This window comes from Pteropus alecto, unplaced genomic scaffold, assembly GCF_000325575.1.
Source record: "Pteropus alecto unplaced genomic scaffold, ASM32557v1 scaffold195, whole genome shotgun sequence".
NCBI lineage: Eukaryota > Metazoa > Chordata > Mammalia > Chiroptera > Pteropodidae > Pteropus > Pteropus alecto.
Window position 1 is genome coordinate 3,967,788 of NW_006438073.1, and position 16,502 is coordinate 3,984,289.

General features: G+C 41.9%; 1 protein-coding gene across 1 annotated transcript in view; it reads left to right on the top strand.

The window, feature by feature from the left end:
• TULP4 (tubby like protein 4) overlaps window positions 1–16,502 on the top strand; it is a 136,227-nt gene that overhangs the window by 63,692 nt on the left and 56,033 nt on the right. The window contains exons 2-3 of the mRNA XM_015591863.2: window positions 11,152–11,280; window positions 15,229–15,390. Coding sequence (XP_015447349.1) covers window positions 11,152–11,280; window positions 15,229–15,390 — 291 coding nt within the window. The remainder of the gene's footprint in view (window positions 1–11,151; window positions 11,281–15,228; window positions 15,391–16,502) is intronic.

Sequence of the window (16,502 nt, forward strand, 5' to 3'; positions counted from 1 at the left end):
AAGATGTCGGCTGATTCCTCAGAGTTATTTGTGATATTTTAAAGATGCAGTAAAAGTCGTGTATTGAAAGAAAAGTTGTCACATAGGTTCATTCAACAGGAATGGGAAATATGGTATGCCATGATCCACGAGGTAGATTATTATCTTGGGCGGCGCATATTTGTGTTGTAGGATATTGCACTTAGTAATGGGCATGTTGTATTTGCTTAGCATTTAACGAGATAGAATCCAACGTATCAAAATATTAAAACCAGAAGGATCCTTGGAAATTATGTAGGCCAACTTAGGGATTTTACAGAGCAGGATGCCGAGAACCCTGCGATCTTAACTGCCCGGAGAACTGAAGAGGAGCATCTAGAAAATAAATACAGTAGATTAAATGTAAATGATGAAAGCACACATCTGGTCGACAAGATTATTGTAATATTTAAAGCAAATTTTTCATCAGAATAGCCAAGTTGACTATGTCAATAATTGGATTTCCTTTTAGCAATTTTGGTGGAGGTTTAGCAGTAGGTCGATGCTCAAGAAATAAAAGATCATTGTTTTAAGGCCATAACATCACTGATGTTGAGAGCACGTTTCATTTCAATTTGTAGTCTTTGGAGTTGGGTGGTGATAGGAAGTCCTCTGGTTCTGATTCAGTCAGCTCCCTAGTTAGATCAGTGGGCTGTCAGGCCTCTGCCCTAAGCCTTCCCAGCGTTCCAGGCTCCTTTGGAAGACAGCACCTCTATGGATAGGCAGCACTCCTCGACAGAAAGTCCTCTTTCATAGTAAACGTCGGGCTGCTTATAATCTGTCCTTTTGTCTCCTAATTCTGTGCCAAGATTTTTTTTCTGGTTTTCTCAGAATATTTTTCATAGTTCATTTTAGACAGTCAAAAGTTATAGACTAGAAAATTTTAATTTAAAAAATGTGAGCATTTCCCACAAATACAGTAGTTTTCTCAGCACGAACAATAGGATCATCAGATGATGATTTGATACTTCATTTTTTAAGTAGGAGATCACACTGGACTAGGATCGGAAGTTCCTGGTTCCTGGCCCCTACTCTGCCTCTTGCCGTTTGGGTACTTGGTGCCAGGTAACCTCTCTGAACCTCTGTTCCTCTTCCGTAGAGCGAAGGTGATAGTGCCTGCTCCAGGGTCCAGGCCATGGGGTCCTTTTGAGAACTGGATCCTTTTGTAGTCTGTTTCTTTACAGGTGTAGGAGGTTAGCTCCCTTGTCTTAGAATGGAACATTTTGAATCATAAATATGATGACTTTGAAAGTCTTGAAACCCCAGGAATATGGTGGCTTAACAGTTTATGATTTTCTATATTTATTTTAGAGACAAGAAAGATTTTAAATTCAAGAATAAATAAAACGTACGCATTATAGTGTGGAAGCTAACATATTTGTTGGCTTAAACTAACACTATATACCTCTTAGTTTGAGTTGAGTTCCTCACTGCAAATTAGAATCTAATCAAAATGCAAAGGGGGGAGTATCATTTGCTAATTATTTATGAGCTTAGTGCTTCTTACTCAGAATACTTTATTTTCTATTTTGAGGTTACTTGATTCTACTCTTGGTTTAGTTAGAGATGTATTGGCACCAAAGTTCTCTTGTTTGCTTCGTTTTTAGAGAATCCCTTTCTAGACTTGGAAATATCCTTCCTGGTCCTGGAACCCTTCAGTAGTGGGTGGGCAGAAGTGGGTGTGAGAATGACGTCTCCGCACGGTGCGGTGTTGGGGGAACGAGTTGGGGGGCGCAGACGAGAGGAGCGCCACTCCCCGCGCTGCACTGGATGAAGAAACCGAGGCCCGCGGGAGTGGAGCGCTCTCCCTGCCGCGGAAACGGCAGGTGGGCGCCTTTGCCTCTCTTCCTTCCCCTTTACTTTTTCAAGTCAAGCAGTGAGTCCATTTTTCACAACATATTCTTTGTCTGTCTTGCCAAATGGAAATGTATTTCTGAGAAATTAATTCCAAGGTATGCAATGGAATTGTTTCACAATTATGGATTTGGGGGGTGGGGAAGAAATAAATATAAGTAAAAAGAAATAGTAACACAGTGTTTTAATTGAAATTGGTGCACATAACACTGTTTTGAGCTTTTCGAATATGTGTGTAAATCGTTTTACAAGAAACATCGAGTATATGGTAGCCAGTGTTTCTTAAAACTCATTTCTGTTTTTGATAAAACTGTTACATTTTCCTTTAATATCGTTTGAAATTTCAAAGGAAATGGCTAAAAATTTATTGAAGTATGTGTATTATATTTCAATAACAAGTTTTTAAAAAGCAAATCAAGCAATTATACTTCATATACTTTTTCAAATCCCATATGTCCTTCCCACTCTGCCCTCAAGTCTTAGATTCCGACATGTCCTCCCGTCCCTCTTCGAGATGCTCTGCCTGACGCATTATCTTATGAGTGGATACTAACCGAACTATATAAGCTGAAGCTCAGATAGAATTCCCTTAATATCCTCGTGTATAAAGCGTATCACGGTGTTCGATGTCAAGATCTTTAGCCTTCCTATTAGAAGACACCATTGGACCTGACTTGATACTTATGAAATTTACACCAGGAGAACTATATTTCCTTTGTTTATATCAGGAGTACAAGGATTAACTAAGAAAAGCTGGGACTTGAATTCACAGGTGCCAGGTATTCCCACATGGTAGTGTTCGCTGTTCTAACAGGCATAGAGTTGTCTCACTGTGCTTTTATTAGCATTTCCTAATGTCTGATGATGTTGAGCATCTTTTCACGTTCTTTTTTTTATCTGTATATCTTTGGTGAAGGATCTGTTCACATCCACCTTTTAGAACAAAATGGGAAAATGGGTTGTTTTTATTTTTGAGTTCTGAGAGTCAGAGCCAAACCAGTCCACTGCGTGCATTACATTAGCTTGATGTGTCTTTTAAGTATTCAATCTGTAGGTTCCTTGTCTTCTTTATTGTTTTCCTTGCATTAGGAAAACCCAGAACATGAGAACGTCTATAGGAAAAATGGATTTTCCTAATTTTATCCCCAGGATGTTATATAATATGTTTTTCTGTCTTCTATAATTTTTGTACACTAGTTTTTGGGTCTAGAGACTTCGAGCTTGATTTTTTTGGTATTGTTTTGGTACTCTTTAATGGTTAGCTTTGTGCACTTCTGTCAGGAGGTATATCCGATCGTCTGCCTCTTTTTGTGATGTTAAAATTGATCAGTTAGTTAGGGCTCATCAGTTTGATCCGTTCATACTACAGTCCTGCAGCCTTTCACCAAATGATTTTAGCAGACATTGAAAACCTTTGCCTAAAGCCATTGTTACATTAGTAATTGCAAAATGTTGATATTTTAATTTTGTCATTCCTCCTTCTTTTAGTAACTGGAGTACTTATACCGAGAGAAACTGCCGCATCAATTATTTGATCGTTATATGGTACTGTTTGTAAATAATGGCTGGACAAATGTGGCTTTTCTTTTTTCCCCTTTGCTTACCAGTTTGTAGAGTCATACGTTCTATGCCATTCTTCAAAGATTAATAGTGAAGGTTTCATTTTTTTAGGATCATCGTGAACTCATGGATATTGGCACACATGAATTTTAGCATATTCATCTCAGTGCTTTGCACTAATTCTTTTTGATGCTCCAATTGTCCCACCCTTGGTCAGTGGAAGCCCCTTCTATTTGCTTCTGGAGGCCTTTTGGTATCTGCCTTGCCTTCTGGCATAACGAGATGTCTCAGGCTCATCTTAGAACAATGCTGTTTATTTTCTATCAAAAGCTATGTATACCCACCCTAGTAGCAGTGAACACTCCTAGATCTTGGTTTTTTGGATCTAGCACCCATATCTTGGTTTTTCATACCATTTTCCTTTGAAAAGAATCAGGACTCTATAGAGAAATGTCTGATTCAAGGACTAGAGCAGGAAACATACATGATGAATCTGGAGCATCTCATAGTGTCGGAAATTAAGGTAGTGCTACAAAAGAAATACAGTGAATGTGTGTGTGGTGGTGGCGGGAGAGGGGGGGTATGTCAAAGGGACACCAGGAGCCAGCTGAAAGAGCTCCCAGTGGCCAAAGTTGGAACAATTTGAACAACAAAATAACTGAAGTAGTATTGGGTTCTACCCCAAACTATGACGTAAATACTCACGTGTCCATACTCATAAAACAGGTACATAAACAGAGGAGGACGGGCGAACAGCACTGGCCGGGGAGTTACAAGCGATGTGTGTAGATCCTCCTGCCCCCCGGAGGTGGGCATGGTGTCCGCTCCTTAGGTGTGGGCTGTTCTCGGTACCTGCCCTCTAGGATGCAGTGTGGAAAGGGGGAAGGAGGGGTCACTTGGCAGCGAAGAAACCTGACAGATGCCACTTCAGCCGGGTGAATTGAGTCACCTCTAAGCTGGCTAAGGCCAGTAACTGCTGTCTACACCACGAGCATTTATCTAAGCGTAGGTGGGAAGTGATGATGGAAAAACACGCTTTATCACGGTAAGGTGCGTTGTGACCTCAATGAATAGTGTTTGTGATTGAAAATACTTTACAGTAAAATTTTTATTCAGAAGATGGCTTCTGAGATAGAATGGAAGAGGGTGGAAGTTGGAATCACAAGGAGTATTATCTCACTGGATTTTGAGCTGTGCACAATACTGTGGACAATACTGAATGGTCAGGAGATGAAGGTATTAACTGTTGAGTTTCCTACAGACTGTATTTCTAACGTAGTTATTCAGAGCATTTTATATTTTGCTGTGGTGAGAGACTCCTGCTGCCACTTAGCAGATAGGAAGGCGAAGAATGGTAATTTTGCAATCATGTCAGAAGACTTGGTAGAGTGCTTTTTTCCTAACTCAGCCTTGCCTGATAATATAAACTGTTCGGTAAGAAGCTTTAGAAAACATTAGGAAAGGGTGCACAGCTGTAGTTTCTGTGCCCTGCAGAGGCTGGGACTAGGAAGGTTACCCCCCAGCACGTCCGGGTTCAGAAGCTGTTGGAGGCTCCGTGGTCCCTGGGGTCCAGGGCTCTGGCCATAGACCTTAGTTTACCGAATTCCTTTCTTGTCTCTGGACCATTTCCTTCCAGAAGTTCTTATCAACCATCTGAATAGAATGAGTGAATGAGGACCGAATTTGCGAACATTTAAATGAGAAACAAGTTGGATTATGTGGAAATAAAAGCTAAAGTTTTCCCCAAATATAGTCAGCATTCCAGAGGGCTCAAGAAGAGACACTAGTACGACTCAATAGTAAAAAATGGGGTAAAAGGCCCAAATAGACATTTCTACAAAAAAGATATACAAATGCCAAAAAAAAAAAAAAAAAAAAAAAAACAACACTTGAAAAGATACTCAGAACCATTAGCCGTCAGGGAAATCAAAACCACTTCACACCCACTAGGGTGGATAGAATCAAAAAGACATAATAGCAAGTGCTGGTGAGGATGTAGAGAAATTGGAACCTTCATACATTGCTGCTAGGAATGTGAATTGGCGCAGTCACTTTGGAAAACAATCCGGCAGCCCCTTAAAAAGTTAAACATGGAATTACCATTCGACCCAGAAACTCTACCCATAGGCATATACCCAAGAAAATGAAAACCCATGTCATGTCACACAAAAACTTGTACACAAATGTTCATAGCAGTGTTATTTATAATAGCCAGAAGAAGGAAACAACCCAGATGTTTATCAACTGAATGTATTAACCAAATGTGGTGCATCCGTACGATGGAACGTTATTTGCCCACATAAAGGAAGGAAGTACTGATACTGATACACACTATGTGGATAAGTCTTGAAAGCATGCTGAGTGAAAGAAGCCAGGTACAAAAGGCCACATATTGTGTGATTTCATTTATGTGAAATACACAGAAAAGGCAAATCTATAGAGACAGAAAGATTAGAGATTGCCTAGGGTTCGAGGGAATGTTGGGGGTTGACGAAGGTGTTCTAAGAGTTAGTGTGATGGTTGCAGGCTGTGAACAGGCAGCCTACAAACCATTGAATTATGCCCTTTCAATGGGTGAATGTGAATTCTGTCTCAGTAAAGCTGTTACCACCCCTCCCCACCCCCCAAAATAACCTCTTTCGAACCAATTCTAACATCTTACCATAGAGAGAGAATAGTTCTCCAGAGATGTGGTTAATTGTCCCTTCACGAACCGTTCAGTTTAGAAAGGCCCGTGGGGTGTGCCTGCTCTGTGCCTGGCATAGTGCTGGGCCTGGGAACAGAAGAGTGGAAAAGTCGGGCTGGTGAGGGACACAGACGTTTGGGGGAGTCAGTGCAGGGCCTGAGCTCATGTGCCACAACTGGAAAGAGCCTGCCGCGGTAATGGACTGTCAGGGAAGCCTTCATCACCAGGTGCCAGGGGACAGATGAGTGTTCCAGGCAGAGGGTGGCAGGAACTATGGGGGGGTCGATTTTTAAGGTACAGAGCTGGATGAATGGGGTGCAAGTAGCAGGAGGTGGGTCTGGAAAGAGGGACAAACTTTCGAACCATTTATCTTATTTTGCAGAGGAGGAAACCACACACGCAAAGGCCGTGCTGGACTGGACTCACGTCCTGGCAGTTCTAGCTCACGAATAAGCATTTCGGAGCTCTCACCGACTGAACATGTGCCGTGTGCCTGGCACTGTAAGGCCCTTTCCCACGCCCCTCACGATGAGTCTAGTGGGATGCACTGCCGTCACCCCACCGGCAGATGGGGACGGGGCACCAAGCGGGTCAGCAGGTTGCCCTCAGCCACGCCGCTGGGAGTGCCGAGGGCAGGGCAGGACCCGGGTCCAGAGCCCAGTCCCGCCGCTTCGTAGGCCCTTCCTGCTGGCGAGCACTGTCTGGAAACCGCTGTTCGCATTGAAGTTCTTCCAGCCTCTACTTTAAGATGCTCTTGGCTCTTTGTTTAAATGACTAAATGTATCTAAAATTAGGCTGGCCCCCATCCTTGTTTTCCTCGTGCAGTTGAATTATTGCTGTTTCACTTAATAAATTACAGAATAGGAAGAACTGAGTGGTAATAGTTGTTTGCAGGGATTTATTACTTGATCTATTGGTATTTAGCATTCATTTGAGTTACATTTAGGTTGAGGGAAGTATTCCTGAATATCGGTGATACTGGTTGTTTAATGAGGTGGGTTCCTATAGCTTTTTATAAAATATAAATGATATTCATATATATCAACATCATTTGAAGGGTTCTTGCCTGAAAAGAGTTCATCTTTTTCACCATCCTTGAGTTGGGTTAACTGACTGTTTTATTCTCCCCAAAATAGTTCTAGGTGCCAGGAGTGAAGTGACGTATTTAGGGCATTAGAATACAGCCCGTTCAACTTCCAGCAGACCTGCCCTATATTTTTAGTGTAGATTTCTGTACTTTTAATAGTCCTCAATAAATATTTATTGATAACGATAACTGTAAAAAGTTAGAAAAGGGTAACAGGCTAGCTTTTTTTTTTTGAATAATCAAAGACCCAGGTCAAAGCTTAGCTTATCCTCTGTCTTTATAGTAAAACATGCACTTCAGCTAACAGCCTAAATGCTGAGGTTCTTTTGTGCCCAGTGTAAACCCGAGCCCCTTTTTTCTTTAAAAGGGAAGGAAAGTCCTGCCTTAGAATGCCTGCACAGATGCTTAGCACCCTGCCACATAATCTGGGCGACTGAGAACCCAGCTGGCCGGCTGCTTGGTAATTCCTCAGCACTCTGGCATGTCCCAGCATCGCCAGGCAGTCTGGAAGGACTCGGAGAACAGGAAATAAGCCGCTGCGAGATAAGGCAGCAGCTCCGAGCTGCAGACAGGGAGGAAATGAGACTGCTAATCCAGGGTGACAGCACTGGCGGCTTGACTTTATTTTTAAACTGAGAATCGTTGGAAAGGTTTCTTTCTCTAATTTTGGGGAGCTACCCACCTATTCAGTTGTATGTGTTAGAACTCACAGCAAAGAAGTGTGGGAGTGGGGACTGCGCTTCCCTATAGTGCTGCATCTCAACTGATCAGGAATCACGAAAGAAGAGATTGAGTCTGAACTTTCTGTTTATCCAACAACTGCCACCATGTTCTCCTAAGACCAAGACATCTTTAACGTTTGAAATAACGGTAAAATGCTTCTCGCCTCTGCCCTTTCACGTTCGTGTCATGCTGTGACTCTGCCGGCAGCTTTCATGGAGAATGGGGGCTTGATTATTGACGTGAACTAAATACGCAGCCATACCTGGCGGTGGATGTTAAAGAAAAATGGTGAAAGTTTAGAAAATGTGACTGACCTCTGTGCCCTCAAATAAGACACCTTGTCATCAAATACTGTTTTATAAGGAAGGGCATAGTAGATGGATGTTCACTGTGCCATTGGTCATGTTCCGTCCTGTGGCAGCCATTCTGAGTTCATTAGTGATTGCGGGCTTTAGGGACCAAATTGTAGCCACGTGCACTTTTGCAGATTGCAGTGCTTGGGCCAAACCATAACTGGTCTGAAAGAAGGTGATGAAGTTGGCTTTTATTGACCATTTGGAAATTTTAAATTTTATGATATATTACATGCACTTAAAGACTTTCATTGTAGTATTGATTTTACTGTTTTAAAAAATTAGATCAGTAATTTAAATAGAGAATTTAAAAACCAAGACTTAAAAAAAAAAATCTGGACTAGTTCCTCACCCCCATCCACCGGTGTCGAGGGTCTTCTCTGACTGCAGAGAGAGCACTAGATTATGTCCATTTAGTGAACTGAATTCTACGGGACAAAGATGTCATAATGTCTGTCCTCAACACCTACTAATCTGTCATAGGCAGGCATCACCATTAGCAGTTATTAAAATGCCTTTGGGAGTCGAAAATAACCTGCTTGAAATAGTTTCAATAACATTTTATAGTTCAAAGATGTAACTGAATAATGATCATAACTTCTAATTATACATTACCTTTTGGCACAATACATTTAAAATTACGGAGTGTCAGAATTCAAAGATGAGCGTGCCTCTGTCCCTTCCTCAGGCAGCGCGGCTCGGGACAGTGCACGTTCACCGGTAGTTCCAGTGGGAGGTGTCAGCGCTGCACCTGCAGGTCTGTGACAGTGAGGCGGGAGGTCTCAGCAGAGGGACAGAGCTGGACGGGGCTGCTGGGAATGGTCTGTGTCTGGATCTGTGGGAGTTGCCTTTGGCGTGGGAGCCATCAAAATAGGTTAGACTTATTTGACTCATGATTGCCATATCTCAAGATTGCAACCTCACAGCTCTCTCTGATGTGTGCAGAGTTTTAAAAAAGATTTACAGTATACTTACATTTTAAGTGGGTCATAATTTCCTCTAGGAAAATTTGCAGATTCTATTATGCATCTTAAAACTAATGGTAATGCCACCAAGCGTGGCAGACCAAGGCTGGGGGCTGCTCCCCCTCTGGCGCCTTGAAAATAAACATAAAAACCTAAAATCAGACGTACCCACGGTACAACTCTGAGAAAGGACAGGGCATCTGCATTGGTCTATGTTTCGGACACAAATGGGCTTGAGGACAGGTCTTGGCATTTTGGAGGTCCTTAAAATCTGTCATTGGCCCCGCTTGCTATTTTAGAATACAGCGGACCCTTGAACAAGATGGATTTGAACTGCATAGGTCCACTTATATGTGGATTTTTTCAATAACTATACAGTCAGCCTTCTGTATCCCCAGGTTTTGCATCCATAAATTCAACCAGCCATGGATGTGAAGGGCGGACTATATGCATTGATTGATCTGTGCCATTTCTTATAGGGACTTGAGCATCTGTGGGTTTTCATTTTCACGGGGGTCCTGAAACCGACCCACCATGGATACTGAGGGACGGCTGTAGTTAAGTTTCGGGGGAGTCAGAAGTTATAGGCAGATTTTTGACTGTACAGGGGGGTCAGTGTCCCTAGTTCCCGTGTTGTTCAAGGGTCAGGTGTCAAAGTTAGGATATGGAGACCATTTACAAAGGTGCCACATGTTCACAAGGGTTACTGGTTTATGAGTCATGAAGTCCTAGGAAAAGACGGGATTCTAGTCCTCATAAATTGAAGGTGTGCTCTTGTTGGTTGATGACAGTCCTGGCTTGACAGGTACACATCCGTATATGTCCACATATCTGTGGATGTCCCGGCTCTTGGTTCACATTTTACCAAGAGCGGGGCCCGGTCCCCTCCAACTCTGTAATAGTCACAGGACCACACAGCATGAACCAATCAGGACAACCCGAATGACCCACTGAAAGAACGAATTCCACTAACCACCATCTCAGGGGACATTCAGCACAGCCAACATGGGGTGCTGGTTTTGTAGTTCCTGGGATCACTTCAAGCCCTGCGTCCTTACAGGTTTTACTGGACTCTGTGACAACAGTCCTCGGGCATTTACCTCATCCCAAGCCACCTACTAGGGGGTCCACCTGTTAGATGAGGGAGTCATAGTTGAAAAAGGCGAAAGTGATTATCTGGTTCAGATTTTTTTCACATTTAAAAATTGCTTTTGGAAAAAAAAAATTAAAAAATTAAAAAAAAAAAAAAAGCCAGACATAAAAGATAAAAACAAACAAATAAATAAAATTGGAAAAAAAATTGCTTTTGTAGTCACACATTTTGAAACTTATAATTTCTTTGTCCTCTGTGATAAAGTCTAAACATCTTAGATATTTTAAGTGTTTGTTTTCCAAGTTGGCCATGTTTAGATACTGAACTATTTGGAAATAAAGAGTCTAGAAAAGATATAGAAAATTTCACTTTGGGAGGAAAATGAAATAAATAGTCCCCGCCCTTTCCTTTTTCTGTGTTAAATAAATAACACCCTGATTCATATATACAGCAGATTCTGTGAAATTTGTCTTCCCAGCGTACAGGACTGTCAGATGAGAGATCCTTGCACTCGTGAGAGGCAAGGCAGGGTACAGATGGGCTCGGGGCTTTCTCCGTGTATATAGCAGTGGCATTTTCACGTTACGGTTTACCATTTGCTCAGATGTCCTCTGCTTGTGAGTCTGGTTCCCTGTGACGCTGCCATGTGTGGGCCGTGCTCTGGCCATCGCGCCCCACTAATCCCCACTCCCTCCACTGGTCTTTTCCTTGACCATGCGTTCCGTTTGGTTCTGAAGTTTGACCTCTTTGTAGGCATAAGCCTAGCCCACTGGTTTATTCCCTGCGGTAAATATCTTCTTGGCTGTGTTCAGGTCGTGCTGGTGAGATGGAACGAGCCATACCAGAAGCTGGCCACGTGTGACGCGGACGGAGGGATATTCGTGTGGATTCAGTACGAGGGAAGATGGTCCGTGGAACTGGTCAACGACCGAGGGGCTCAGGTGAGTGGGCGGAAAGTCTGCCGGAGACAACGCAGACCGCGTGTTCCGGGCAAATGAAGACTCCCCAGTAGGGGGAGTAGAAATAAGTGAAACCAGAACCCTGCTTGTCTTTCCTCGTGAGCGTATCACTAGGTAAAAAGAGAAAGATCACACTCCCTTCTCTTCGACTGTGCTGCTGTTGCGAGAACTCTCCGAGTTTTAAGCTTTAATTAGATCTGTGGAATCATTTTTTACCATTCAGTGTTGTGATTGCTCGTTAAATTTGGATCCTCTGAAGTGCTTCTGGCACATCCCTTTCTCGCTCCCTTTCAAAAGGTATTTTCCCTGTGTCGCAGGCTTTCGCTGTGTCGCACACGGGGACTCCACGTGGCTGTTTCTCTCAGCCTACTCACCATGCAGAGTTTTTGACACTTTCTTCTGTCAGGTTTCAGTTAGCATGGCCCCCTGTTGTCACCTCCCCAGCTCTTCCTTTCCGGTACAAACCTGTCTCCACTCCCAGGAAAACAGATGCTCCTGGGACGCCCCGCTGAGCTGAGCTCACCCGTTCTTCCGGCTCGTGGGGCAGCTCTGCTCTTCCTCCTGCCTGAGGGGGCGCTGCTTGGAGCACCTCCGCTCCCGGGCTTAAGGACACGTGTCCCATCCCAGGGGTTTAACAGAGCTGTGGCTTCAGAACCGAGTCCTTGAGACCTTTACCGATGAGGGGTTTCTTAGACCGTTTTACTTTCCAAGGATGGTTTGCCCGCGGCTGCCTCTATACATTTCTAAGGAAAGGATCTCACCCTCTCCTCTCCCATCTGTTGCTGAAATAAGCTCTGAGCTCCCCAAGTTTGAAAGATACAGACAGTGAAGTGACATGAAATTGCAAGGAGTGGAGATATTATTAGCAGACCGAGGATCTTTGTGAGATGTCATCACAGAAGACAGAGCTACCTCTGGGTAAAAACAGAATTTTCTTTCTTTGTGAGTTATTTATTTTTGGGGCAGCATAAATGTTGACCGACTCTGAAAAGGTCTCATCCGTTTCCTGTGTGTGTACCTCCATAGAGTGAAAAAGGAAGAGGTGGACCCTGCCCTCTGACTACTGAATAGAGCCTCCTAAATAGAGCTGCAGGTGTGGGAGTCTCCACGACCTTGAGAAGCTCATGGCCCCTGGGAGCTCTGGAGTCAGGCCACACAGGCCAAGAATCTCACTGTCTGGCTTCTTAATGGGGCATGCTTCTCCGTGCCTCAGTTTGCTCATCTGTAAATATGGAAAGTGCTTATAGCACTGTCTGCACACAGCAATTGTCTCCACATGTTGTCATAGTGTCTGTGGCATTACGAGGTGCGAATACCTCAGAGCCCCCGAGCACGGTGCCCGCCTGCCCGGAAATAGTCGCCATGATGTCATCACCAAAGACTGGCTTCCGTCTCGAGGCAGCAGCTCTCCCTGGCTTTCTGTAAAGTAGAGACTTCTCTGAGTTTACCATTTAGGGTCTCTGAAGTGCTGAAATTCTCCTGTCCACCAAGCGTGAACTCTTTTCTTCAGAAACCCATAGTGGTCAGGTGAGACATGTCTTCAGTTGCGTGGCAAGAGGTGTTTAAAGTCACTCAGAGAAAGAAGGTGAAGGGGAGCTGGGGATGTGACTCAGTGCTTGGCTTTTCCGTCTGTTGTCTCTCTGTCTCCATAGGAATCCTGTTCGGAAGATGATCTTCTCAGTTAATGGGATAAAAAGCAGGTCAGGGAGGTTTGGTAACTTGCCCAAGAAAGTTCATAGGTGTGAAAGCCAGAATTTGAACCAGGTTTGTGTCTAAAAATTAACCCTAAGTGAATCATAGACATAAATGTCAAAGCTAAACTTCTGGAAACCTTATATTTTCAATGCTGGGTCGGGTAAAAATTCCATGGATTAGACACAAGACGCATGAATCATAACAGAAAAGAATTGATACTGAACTCCCTCAAAATGTAAAACTTGCACTCTTTGAAAGATACCGTTAAGAAAATGAAAAGGCAAGTCACAGAGTGGAAGAAATTATTTGCAGCACGCGTATCTGATAAAGGATTGTTGTATCTAGAGTTTTTAGAACAATAAGAAGGCTGACTTCTCGATACATATGAATAGGTGACTATGAATACATGTATATGAATAGGTAAAGGATTTGAGCATAGCTGTCCCAAAAGATGACATGCAGATGATCAATAAGCACATGAAATCATGCTCAACATACTAGTCATGGGAGAGATGCAAATTAAAAGCACCAGGTCACATTACTACATATCTGCTAGAATAGCTAAAACAGAAAAGGCCGACACCACCAAGTGCTGGTAGGATGTGGACCTCTTAGTGCTCGCACATCCTGCTCGTGGGAGTGGACAATGGTATAACTGCTTTGGAAAACAGTTTGGTCATTTCTTACTCAGTTAAATATACGCTTACCATATGACCCAGCAACTGATTCCAGTCCTGAGTATTTACTCAGAAGGAAGGCAGCCATGTGTCTGCAGAAGGTCTTGCACGTGAATGTTTATAGCAATTTTATAATAGCCAACTACTAGAAACAACCTAAGGGTCCAGCAATTTGGGTCGATAAATAAATCGTGTATTTATACAATGAAATATTACTCATCTATAAAAAGGAATGCATACAAAATATCAAAATACTCTCACAACCATTATACTGAGTAAAAGAAGCCATGCACAAAAGTAAACATACTATATGATTCCATTCATGTGACATTCTGGGACAAGTGACGAGTGACAGACATCAAGTCACTGGTTACCTCGGACCAAGAGTGAGGGTAGGGGGTTGACTGCCGAGGGAAGCTTTCATTATTGTATGCAAATTATACTTCAGTAAAGTTGAATTTTAATAGGATAATAATACAGCCAACAATTACTTGACAATAATTTTGAAAACTTACCTGAACTGGAAAAATTCCTAAAAAAAATTTTAATAGAATTGACTCAAGAAGAAATAAAAAGCTTGAAAGCTTGACTGGTGCCACAACTATGACATAAATTGAAACAGTGGTTTAAAATCTTCCCATAAAAAAATACAGAGCCAGACAGTTTCACAAGCCTGTTCTACCAAAGTTTCAAGCAACAGGTCATCCCAGTTTATAGAGATTCTTCCAGGTAGTGGGAAAAAATTCTTCTGAGAGGTCAACATAACCCTGAGAAATCCAGACAGAGATGTTACAAAATAGGAAATCGTAGGTCTGTTTTACTCACGAATACAGATGTAGAAGTTTTAAAGATGTTAGCAAATCAACTTCAACTGTGAGTGTAAAAGACAATACTTCACTTCCAGGTTGGGCTACTTCTAGGTATGCAAGGACAGTATAATGGAAATTCATAGAAGTAATTCACTACACTATTAAAAGAGAAAAAAGATATGGTCATTTGAATAGATGTAATAAATGCATTTGAGAAAACTCAACACCCAAGTGTGTTTTCCAGTTAGAATTTTTTTTCATCTATATTGAGGAAATATTATTAGTGAGACTGACGAGAAACAGAGCTTTACTATTTTGATAAGTGACCAAGAGACACTGATGAAGACTGTTAGTGTGAGGACGTAAGTGTGAGGACATAGAACAATGGCTAGAAGCAAGGTGGGCGGAACCACACACTCTAGGATTATTCTCAACTCTGCCATTTGCCAGCTATGTGCAACCGAGGAGTTACTTATCCCCTCTGTGCCTATTTTCTCTGTAAAATGAACATGGTAATACCTCTCACAGATGGGTTTTACGAGGTGTGTCAGTGTGTGTAAAGCACTTAGCACTGCACGGACACATGCTTTCCAATATTGTCTTTTATATTGTATAATATTGTTATAATACACAAATATATTTTATTCTCTTTAAACGCATCTCGATCTTAAATGACCGTATCTAGTCTTTGTAAATGTGCTTTCCCTTTCAGATTACAAATTGACCCCTTTCGTGTTTGTGTTTCAAAGGTGAGTGATTTCACGTGGAGCCACGATGGGACTCAAGCGCTAATTTCATATCGAGATGGGTTTGTCCTGGTCGGTTCTGTCAGTGGACAAAGACACTGGTCATCTGAGATCAACTTGGAAAGTCAGATCACATGTGGCATATGGACTCCCGATGACCAGCAGGTAATGGCTCTTGAATGTGGCTGTGTAATGTTAAAACCATGAAAGCTGAGGAGGAAATGAGTTAAATACTGTCACACGGGGAAGAAAGGGTGGGGACGGGAAGCTGGCTTCAAAGCCCCTTAAAGAAGCACAAAAGAAAAGGATAATGACAATACCCAGGTAAAAATTACAACAAAAATTTGAAGTAAATACTATGCTAACAAAATAATATTTCCTACCAATATGGTAAACAATGAGTTAACGTTTTAATTGTAGAACATGTTTGTACAAATTTAGGTTTAAATTTGCATAGCCAATTGATAAATGGATAAAGGACATAATGATAATGTACAAAAAAAGGTCAACTAGTCAGTAATCATATGGTAGGAAAGTATTCATTCTCAGGGGGAATGTAAAATAGCATAATAAGGATATATTTTCATTTATTAGCAAAAAAGTGTAATAAGCCGATACAGATGATTTTCCTGATTACCGATGAGAGTACAATCAAATAAGCATTCTCATTCAGTGCTGGTAATAATGCATATTAGACCTTTGGGTGTAGAGTTATGTCAGAAGTCTTAAAAATTAACATTCAATTTGACCTGGTAATATGCTTTAGGAATTTATCTAAAAGAAAGGGACTAACAGTTGTTCATTAAAGCATTATTTATGATAGTAAAACTTGGCAAGGGTCTACTTGTCCAAAAAGAGAATGTGATGTAACCACTTAAAGCATTAGACAGTAGTTCAGCCAGTTATAGATTGTGGTTACGAAGACGGCGTGATAATCTGGAAGAGCTCTCATGATGTAAAGGTAAGGGGAAAAGCCAGGATGTGAAGCGATGTATGTGGTACGAGGACCACATCACAGAGCAGCTGGAAGGACATGAATCAGAATGCCATGAGCAGGTTGTCATTTTATGGTGATGAGCCTCTCAGTCATTTTTAAAAACCTAATTTCAAAATTATCTTTAATGTGCCTGTTCTACTTTTATGATAAAGTAATATATAATAACCTAATAGAATTATATATTGGTAATTCATTTTTTAAATATAGGGTTGACTAGTTAAAACCTTCGTAAATATATAAAACTTGTTTTTTCCAAGTACAGCAAAATCATAAAATGACA